The 10,904-nt window shown below is 40.7% G+C and overlaps 1 protein-coding gene across 1 annotated transcript in view; it reads right to left on the minus strand.

Moving 5' to 3' along the window:
* RHOF (ras homolog family member F, filopodia associated) overlaps positions 1 to 10,904 on the minus strand; it is a 927,206-nt gene that overhangs the window by 122,338 nt on the left and 793,964 nt on the right. Inside the window, exon 4 of the mRNA XM_044069762.1 lies at positions 7,043 to 7,177. Coding sequence (XP_043925697.1) covers positions 7,043 to 7,177 — 135 coding nt within the window. The remainder of the gene's footprint in view (positions 1 to 7,042; positions 7,178 to 10,904) is intronic.

Consider the following 10,904-nt stretch of genomic DNA (forward strand, 5'->3'; position numbering starts at 1 on the left):
GGTTGCTGTTGCTTCTTCCCTGAAGTCAGTGTGCCAGGGGTATATGAGATGCAGCCAACGCCATTTTCTTCAGTTTTTCTTGCCCCAGATGTCAGGTGCCCCCAAATAGGTAGGCAATACATATCGCTAATAAAACATACATAAAAGGTAAAACCAAAACCTTCCGTTACCAGCAAATACACCACATAGGTAGTATAGGGTAGAAAGGTATAGATAAGTTCCAGCTAAGAAAGAGGGGATGGAGGGAGGGTAACCTGGACTGCAGCAGTGAATACACTCGAACATCTACATTTATGGTAGGTACAAAACTGTACTATGTTCATCGTGTTTCACTGCTGCAGTCATTACACTTGGGTTGAATCCCAAAGCTGAGGTAGGGTGGCTGGTTCTATAGAGGATTTGGGGTGGCTATGAGTCCCTGCAGCACTGCAGTGGCAAAGCCAGCTCTGGATTTAGAATAAAGAGGCAAGTGATAATGTTTGGTAAAGTTGTGCACTGAACTCCAAGTTGCAGCTTCCAGGATATCTCTGGTAGATACTCCTCTAAGGTAGGCAGTTGAAGTGGCTGTTACCCTGGTGGAATGTGGCCTAATGTTGCTAGGTACAGTTTTCCCATGCTGAGTGTAGCAGAAACGGATACAGTGTCCTATCCACTTTGAAATGGTCTGCTTTGAAATAGCCTTTCCCTGTGATCCTGCAGCATATGCTACAAACAATTGCTCAGTTTTCATGTAAGCTTTTGTTTTGTTCAAGTAGAAACACAGCTGTCTGTGTATGTCCAATGAATGCAGAAGTCTCTCCCCTTTATTTTGTGGATTTGGATAAAAAGTTGGCAAGTGAATAGTTTGGTTAAGAGCCACACTGGATACCACCTTTGGCATAAATGAAGGGTTTGTTCTTAAGGAAACCCTGTCTTGGTGAAAAATGATGAAAGGCTCCACTGCCATTAGTGCCTGTAACTCTGAGACTCTTTGAGCTGAGGTTATTGCCAGAAGCAGAGCAGTTTTCCATGACACATATTTTAATTCTGCTGAATTGGCTGGCTCAAAAGGAAGTAAAGATAGTTTTTCCAAGACAAAATTGAGGTCCCAAGTTGGTGTTGGTGCTCTCCGGGGTGGTCTTATGTTTTTAGCCCCTCTGAGGTACTGTTTTAGCAATGGATGAGAGAAAATAGGAGGATCTGTGTTGTAATGAGCCGAGATGGCAGAGGTGTGGATCTTAATGGATGAAAAGGATAGGCCTTTGTCCAGCATCTCAGTTAAGTATTGTAATATCTGAGGAATATTTGGGACAAGAGGGTCAAAGCTTTGAGCCTGGTTCCAGGCACAGAATCTCTTCCACTTTTCTGAATAGGACTTCCTGGTACTAGGCCTCCTGGCCTCCAAAATGACATCCATAACAGCCTTAGAGAGAGGTGTTGTCTGCTTGACTAAGGAATCTGCCATGCAGCCAGGTTTAAGGTTTTGAGTTGGCTGTGCAGGATCTGGTTCTTTTGTTGAGTCAGAAGATGCGGAATTTGAGGTAAAATCCATGGTGGGCCTTGAGCTAAGTTCTTTAAGATTGGGTACCAGTGCTGACGTGGCCAGTCTGGGGCAATCAGGATCATTTTTGGCTTTTCTTGTCTGGTTTTTAGGAGTACCTTTCAAAGGAGAGGCAGTGGTGGGAAGGCATAAACTTTTTGGCCTTTCCAGCTGAATGATAGAGCATCCACTATCCATGCTTGTGCGTTGTAAGTCCTTGTGCAGAAATTCTGTAGTTGGCAATTCATTGGGGAGGCAAAAGGATATATGTCTGGACTCCCCCATTTTTGTGTTATCATGCTGAATTCTTGTGGATTTAATTTCCACTCGTGAGGATCCATGATTTTTCTGCTTAAGTCGTCTGCCAGAGTATTGTTCTTTCCTGGCAGGAATTGTGCTTCCAGATGAACTTGAAAGGTTAGAGCTGTGTTCCACAAAGTCATGGCTTGCCAGCAGAGGGGATAAGAATGAGTGCCCCCTTACTTGTTTATGTACCACATAACTGTGGTGTTGTCTGTCTTTAGTAGTAGTTGTCCTGGATGCAGAAGGTCCTTGAAAGCTGTTAGGGCATTTTGTACAGCTAGCATCTCTTTTTGATTGATGTGAAGATGCATTTGGTCTGCGGCCCACTTGCCCTGAATACATTTTCCTGCCATGTGTGCTCCCCATGCGTAATCTGAAGCATCTGTCGTTAGTGTTTGCCTGGCTGTGGATAGAGTGAAAGGCTGTCCCTTGTATTTTACAGGTTTAAGTTAGTTAATATTTTACAGGCTTTAAAATTTTCTTAATGTTTTTTTACTATTGTCGACTATTTGGTGTGTACATATATTTTTATGTCCAGTAAGACATACAGGTTTAATTAAGTTAACATAGACTTCAAAAATTTGTGGTTTTTATCACTATTTACTATTTGGTGTGTTCATATTTTTATGTTAAATAAGGTACACAGCTTACAGTTTGTAATTATAAATAGTTATAACTGTTTTTATTGAAGCTGTTAATATGAACTGCCTTTTATATGTAGACTTAGTTATAAATGTAACACTCTATTTGAGTGATTACATTACTTGAGTGCATACAGCATGATTATGTTACAATGTTTCTTTAAATGGATTTAATTATCAAGCCACGCTATGCACGTTCAGGTTATATATGTTGGCGGTACTTTTGAATGTGGTTTTCTTGTTCTGATGAAGCTGTAGTATAACTTCAGCGAAAACGCTCTTTCTTTTAAAATAAATAAAAAGCGTTAAACCATTGTTGGCAGCACGATTTTTGGATTCATCCCACTTGCAGCTTTTGTGTTGTTTGCCTGGCTTACAGTGGACTAGGAGTTGGCGTTCTTTTTGTGACATGCCTGTACCCACCATTGAAACTCCTGTTGTAGGCAGGGGATAAGTGGTATTACTACTTCCAAACTGTGACACTGTTGAGTCCAAACACATTTTAGGTACCATTGTAATTTCCTCATATGCAGTCTGGCATATGGTATTAGTAGTATGCAGGATGCCATGAACCCCAAGGCCTGCAGAATTTTTCTTGCAGGGAGTTGGGTTTTTGTTGCCATCAATTGGAAGTACTGAGTCAGTTGTCTTTGCTTATCTGGCGTGAGATAAGCCATCTGGGCCGTTGTATTTAAGCTGGCACCCAGGAATATTATCTCTTGTGAGGGCACTAGTTTTGATTTCTTTTCATTTACTGTGTACCCTAGGCAAATTAGCAATCTTTTTACAAACGCCAGATGCTGTAGAAGAATGTCCTTGCTCTCTGCTTGAATAAGGCAGTCGTCCAAGTATGGATATATTTGAATTCCTTTTTGTCTGCAAAATGCAATTACTGGTGCCAGGCATTTTGTGAAGACCCTGGGTGCAGTAGATTACCCAAAGGGCAGTGCAGAGAATTGGTAATGCATTGAACCAGCTATGAATCTGACGTATCTTCTGCAATTTTATCTGATGGGGACATGCAGGTATGCCTCTTTGAGGTCCAAAGTAACAAGCCAAGCCTTCTTGCCCAGCATGGGAAGAAGCTGCTGAAGAGTCAACATTTTGAATTTCGGAACATCCAGGTAAGTATTTAGAGTAGAAAGGTCCAGTATGGGTCTCCAAGCTTTGTCCTTTCTGGGGACCAGGAAAAGTCTTGAGTAAAATCCTTGTCTTTGTTCCTGTTGTGGCACTTTTTGAATAGCTCTCATGTCCATGAGGGCTGTAATTTGTTTTTCTGCCTCTGCCCATTGATTTGGTGGCAGGTCTGGCATTCCTTTTAGCCTTGGTAGAGTGTGAAAGTGGAACCTGTAACCTTGAGACACAATATCCAAAACCTATGTGTCTTGGGTGATTGTATGCCAATTTTGTGAAAAAAGTGCTAGTTTTCCTCCTAAGGGAGCTTCCAAAAGGTAAGTGCTTGGCATTTGAAGGGGGACGTCATTGGAACTGTTTCCTATAAGGTTATGACTTGTCTTCCACTACTTTTGGGGTTGAAGCACCCCACTGTCGTGGTCTGTAAGAGCCTTGGGGGCTGAGATCTGCCTCTTGGGTGTCTGTATTTGCTCTTTGTGGTCTGTCTGACACTGGAAAGGACCAATTTTTGGAGGGCCAATTTCTGCTAAATCGAGGTGGCTGTACCTGTAAGAAATCATTCACTGTTTGCATAGATTTTGCCTTATCCTCCATTTTCTTTAATACCTCTTCGGCCTTAACACCAAATAAAATATCCTGCTATAAAGGGGCATCCAATAATTTTGCCTTAACATGATCAGGTAAACCTTGTTCTTTTAACCAAGCATGCCTTCGTATCACAGATCATGTAACTGCTGCTCTACAAAAAGCCTCTAATAAATAAAAAACACATTGCAGAGTATGTTTTCCCACTTGTTCAGCTGCATGCAATAAATCCTGCATTTCCTTATAGTCAGGATGTTCTGAACTTGTAAGCATTTTCTGTTTTAACAGAGACATTAAATATTGTTGGTATTTAAGCATGTGAAACTGGCAATTTAAAGCCCTTACTGCTAAAGTTGCAGAAGTGTAAACTTTCTTTCCCCATCTGTCTAATGCTCTAGAATCCCTGTCAGAGGGAAATGGATTTTTAGCTGTGGAAGCCTTTACCCCTTTGGGACCCTGGGAAATAGTTTCTGGGTCAGCAACAGAGTTTTTATAAAGAAATTTGTGAGAGTCAGGGACTCTGTAGTACCTGTCTGGCTTGACTGGAGCAGGGGGCAAAGAATCAGAATTTAAACTGGATTCAGAGAACACATCATCCACAATATCTAACACTGGCGGAATAGCAAGAGGCCTGTGCTGAGGCAATAAAAGAAAGTCTTTGAACCTTTTCTTGGATTCTGAGTAATCCTGGCCTTCCCAATGGAAATGCTCCCTCATGGTATGTAAAGTTTTACCAAAAGAGTAATCCTCAGTAGGAGAGGCTGAAGGAATTGATTCTTCAGCACCAGAGTCCTCATAGGGGGGGTAAAGAGTATCCCTGGTCTGAAGAGGAATCAGAAGAAATGGAAACCTGGTCAGAGGAATCATAGTCTGTATCCTGCCTAGGCCTTTTATCTGGAGAGGGACGGGAACCCCTGATCAGAGTAATTAAGTCTTCGGCCATTTTAAGCATCTGTTTTTTAGGCATGGAGGCCTGTCCAGATGCATGCTGTACTTGCTTCTTTGTCTTTAATGGAGTTTTAGACTTGGCTGTAGATTTAATGGTAAGTTGTGAAGGTCTGAAAACACCCTCAGAAGCCAATGCCTGCTCAGCGGCTCCGGACCCATCTGAGGGGTTAGTTTCCATAGGCCCAATACCTTGAGTTTCCAGAGGCCTAGACATCTCCATGTGGGAGTCGGAGGTGGCCTGTGGCTCTGACGTAGCGAGTGTCAGGGGCTGCGAAAGCACCTCACTGAGAACTGGCGAACCGGTGACTGGCCTAGAAGAGGCTTCATTGTCAGTTTTGGGCCTCGGATGCCTGTCCTTATCCTTATCTGTGTTTTTTGTGTATTCCGGTCATCAGTTGTTCCAACGGCATGGTATAATTGAACCTTCGGCCAAAGTAATGGCGAGCAAAGTCAAACCGACGTTTAATAGTGCGCTTGTTAAATCTAGCACAAAACCGACAACTAGTGATGTCATGGTCTGGGCCTAGGCATGGAATACAGTAAGAATGAAAATCCTTATGAGGTATTTGCTTCCCACAAGAAATACAATTATTAACTTTTACTGACATTGGTCTGAGGCAAGAAAAAGTTTCCCCAACGGGGTACTTAGCTTTATTGAAGACTTCGGTTCTGAAATTCTAATTGAAAATCTCTGGAGTCGGCCGACCGGCACTTGCGAACTCCTTTTGCTTCGGGCACCACTGGGTAAGAAAGACTGAAGAAAATGGCGCCGGCTGCATCTTATATACCCCTAGCACATTGATATCTGGGAAGAAGTGACAGCAACCGACTCCATACCAAGACTTTGGAACTCTGGCCGACTGCGGGACCATCTGACGGCAGGATAACCCAAGTGTAATGACTGCAGCAGTGAAACACGATGAACATCAACTTCCCCATGGATGGGTACAACATCCTTGCTAAGCATGGACAGTTTTCCTGCCCCTTTTTCATGACTGGCAAGAGTTGCTAAGTGGCTGCAACAGCCGCAGAAAAAGTGTCCAATCCTTAGTTAATGGTGGCTGTATGTATTACACCAGAGGGATCCAAAGAAAAAGATGAGTAGTCTGAGGAACCAGGTTTGACCACAGTAGAGTAACCCACCTGAGGCTGAGACAAACAACCAGCCTGCTGTGGTGGCAAAGGCTGTTTAACAATCTTTTTCTTTTTGCGACTGGAAGAAGGACCAGCTGCGGAGCCAGTATGTTGTTCCATGGTCAAGTCAAAAATACTGCATGATTCCCAGGGAAGCTTAGCAACAGCAGTTAGCAAGGCAGGTAAGTAGTGCAAAAGTAACTTTTTCCCAGAAAAAAAAAAAACACTTTAAAGACGTCACCACAGCCCCAAAATGTAAAATAATAAGAGTTTATTTTCAGAAAAATTAGTTTTAAACAATTTTTTACCACAAAAATAAAAAGAGTATGCTTAAAGAGCAACATATTTTCCCTAGTTTAAAATATCATCTTTTACAGAAAAAGTAACTTTTCTGTGATAAAAAGTAAAGTGGAAGGTTTTATCCCCAAAGGGAACTTACCTGATCAGTAATGGAAGAGCGTTAGACAACCATCCATCTGAAAAAGCTAATACGTAAGCATTCTCTTCAGAGGCAAGAAAGTTCTAAAAGGGTTGACGTTCAAACTTAACTTTCAGTCAGCTTGTCTCAAGTTGACTAATGGTGTGTGTGTGTGGAAGATGCTCTGAAGCCCAGGAAGCTGTTTGGCTGTTATATCCTATGCAGAATGTAACCCATACAGCTTATGGTAATGCATCAGTGATCATGACTAACATTAAGTGCTTCAAATCAGAAAAAAAGAGAAAAATAGCAAGCATTACAGACTCTAAAAAATACTTCTAAAGACTATGGCTGGAATACCTGGTTATATGTAATTGGATCTAACTGGGAAGCTCTGAGCTTGCGTAAGCGTTCTTTATCCTTCCGAAGATCTGTCTTGCAGCCAATCAGTACTTTAGGAGCTCCACCACAGAAATGGTTTACTTCAGGATGCCACTAGTTATTTGAAGAGAAAGAAATCTTGTTAACAGCACTTTTTGTTTTCATATTATTACTCTTTAAACATTTTCCTGTTGATCTGATCACAGAAGTAAGTTTATAGTTAACATCTCCACTCAGTACACTTCCCCACCTAAAACTGGGTTTAGAGCAAATGATTAGAACTAAGCAGGACAGGGTAAACACAGGGGTCAGCTATCTGTCCTACAACCACTCCCCCATCAGGCAAAGGAATGGACAATAAGCACATTGCTAGGATCAGTAGCAGTTCATTCAATCTCTTGGTGTCAAATGCAGGCAAGGGTGGCATCATTAAATCATACTGTTAGCTTTTAGGTCACAGTGAGAAATTCAGACTCAGTACTATAAAAGTCAACCTCTCTTAACCAATGCTGCTAGTCTATGCCATACAATATTCTGTCAGATACAGCCAGAAAATCTTTTTCTTAGTGTAGTCTTTCTACTTAAGTAAAATGATTCTTCTAAGGAATAGCTTCAGAAGGTGAATCCCAACACAAAACAATTAAAAGTCAATGATAAGCTGACAAGTTTAAGTGTGCAAATCAATCAGTGTACAACTAGGAAAATACAGTCAGAAAGATAAAAAATGCTTCTTTTCCTCTTCAGCTTCTATGAATCGTGTGACAGCCCACTGTTCCCTACAGAGCATATTAATGCAGAATTAGCACTGTTCTTTGTGGTGATTTACATATGCTATTCAGAATGCCTTTCTACACTGTGTATGAATGTCTGAGGTAAACACTCATCTGCTGTAACAGCAGACAGTACTGCTACAGTGGTGAAAGTATGAATCAAAAGGTATCACCACTTCAGCCACTGTTCATAGGGAAGTCCGCACATCCAAAATGGAAGCTGACATTTAAGTTGTTGTTAAGATCCAGTAACACTGCACCAGATACAGACTTACCATCCAAACTGCATGCTAGCTGCAGCATGGACAACAGCCTGAAGACTTGAGCTGGCAGACGTACAATTCAGAAATGGAAAGAAATATCTGCAGTGTGGTGCTCAGAGCTCCAAAGGAATAAATTACACACTACACAGCAAAACTGGGTAGTCTTCATTTCACTACAACAATCAGCACAGTACCAAAAACAGTGTTGGGAGGTTACACTATTTGGAGGTCTCACAACTGTATAGCACTGCGAGCATAATTATGTTTTAAGCTTCCAGTGAAAGGGAGCTCTACAGTAGGAGTAGATGCACAGTGTTGTAGCACTGTGACTACTTTCAGTTAGAACAAAATGCATTCAGAAGTGGATGGGTGTGGGATTAATAGAATTTTAGGGTGTATGGCAGGATGGTACTGTGTGTCATGCATATGTAGACTACAAGGCACTTGGGGAACAGTCTAACATTAACTATAGGGCACACAGCAAAAAATCAATGTGCACCTTACAGCTGGATAGTGTGACATACACCCACACAGCTTCACATATGTTGGTAAACTGTACTGTATAACACAGAAAGGAACAAAAGTATGCATTGTGGATAACTGGGGCTAACCTGTTGTGTACAAATTTACATCTCGATTCAAAATCATACTGTGCTACATTGTGCCTGCATACTGGCCTCTCATCTGTGTCTCATTCATGCTTTTTACTCAGTAACTGCACTCACACACTATGATGTCCTGCTAAGCTGGGACATGTATTTGGCTATAGCAAAATCAGTGCATGCCACTAATACTGCACTCTTATGTAGCCACTCTGCTACAAATACAGCAACATCCCATGCAGTTTATGTGCTTGGATTCATTTACCAATACTAACAATGCATACACGCATAAGGGGGTGGGGATGCTGCACTACTGAGTGTGCCACCCTTCAGTTGAGACTTTAAACCAAGGTCACATCTACCTGAATTGGTGGTAGCTTAAGTGCATGTAAGCAATCCCATGTTACATACAAAAGAGCAGGGGAATCTTCTCTGGTGCTCCGGCCAAATTTCATCTTGTCAGTATGAATACCACCTTAGGTCTCCCCTGAAGAAGGCCAAAGTCCTAGTGGCACTAACTTGATCAACAAAACAAACATATACATACCATACATAAATATGGATAACCACTACATTCCCCATTCTTTTTAATTAGATCACATCTTTGCTGTATCTAAGTAATCAAATGAGGATGTCATGCTTTGTTTAATTTTCTTCCAAGCACTGCGACTATGAAAACTTGTTGTCTGCTACATTGTTATAGGGGTTTATTTTTATTTTTTTTCTTTGGTGTGGGTGGTTAGGGGATTGTAGGTACAAAGTGCATTTGGGTTATAGCAATCTTTGTCAGTGCTATCTTAGAACAGTGCAGTTAAGGAAATTCTCTCTTATTTATATTACTAGTGTTAACTTATACTGACGTGTGATTGTGGAATATTTATAATTAGAGATGGGTGGGGTAGGAGCATTATCATTTCTTGAACCCCAATACTTCTTTCCCCAAATCTCACAACAGGACACAACTTCCTACTACTGAGCATAAACTTTCAAAGTATCTGTAACAAAACTCAAAACTTCCAAGCAAGCCTATCATTCTACTGCCCTGTATTTTGTGTAGTTTTAATAGACTGGAAGTTCACATCTTTTTTGATGCATCAGCTTCCGATAACTTTCCATTCAATTAAGTAACACACACACAAACACACACACACACACACACACATATATATATATATATATATATATATATATATATATATATATATATATATACACATACATACAAGTGTATGCACGTGTGTATTTGCATATGTATCTGTCTTGTCTGTGTGCATACATGTGAGTGTGATTGGCTGGCTCTTGCATACAGTGTCAGCACTTTACCACACCTAGGATTACTACCTGTTTGTCCAAAGGCACACAGTGGACTCCGTCCTGCTTCGGCACTTTTCTAGTTGTACTATACCAAAGTTTCATCAGTCAGAATGCAACTGTCTCTGTGTAGCTCATTTCCTTATGTACACAAATAGCCTCTGAAATAGTTATTAGAAGTTCATTCTGACATGCATGTTGCCTGTCACTTTATTTTACAGCATATGGCATTACACAGTTTATAGATCATTTGTCTGAACTGACCCTCATTTTTTAAATTTTAATTTGTTAACCTGGTAAGTGGCAATCCTGAACCTCTTCATCCATGACTTAGGCTTGAAGGACAAATATAATATAATTATGCACACACCTGTGTATTTTACTATCAAGCGAAGCCTAAAAAATGGTCCATATGGTTATGTGTCCTATCTGGATAACACGTACATAATTGTGTGTGTGTGTGTGTGTGTGTGTGTGTGTCTGTGTACACATACATACATGTATATATGCATACACACACACACACACACACACACATGCACGCACACATATACAGACACACACAGATATATACGTATATGTATGCATATATATATATATATATATATATATATATATATATATATATATATATATATATACACACACATACGTATATATATATATATATATATATATATAGATATATGTGTGTAGGGTCCCCTTCAGATGAGCAAACGCTCATTTGAACGAAATCCATACTACCAAGACCACTTACCCGAAAGTCCAGAATACTGAAAGTTGAAAAGAACGAAGCACAGAACATTGACAAATGGTTACTGATGTGCAGTCAGTTGTACGAGTAGCAAAATAGATGAATATATGCTCTTTTCCACAAGATAGTGTGATCTCAGAG

The sequence above is a fragment of the Protopterus annectens genome, chromosome 4.part0 (genome assembly GCF_019279795.1).
Source record: "Protopterus annectens isolate FY-2018-M chromosome 4.part0, PAN1.0, whole genome shotgun sequence".
Taxonomy (NCBI): Eukaryota; Metazoa; Chordata; order Ceratodontiformes; family Protopteridae; genus Protopterus; species Protopterus annectens.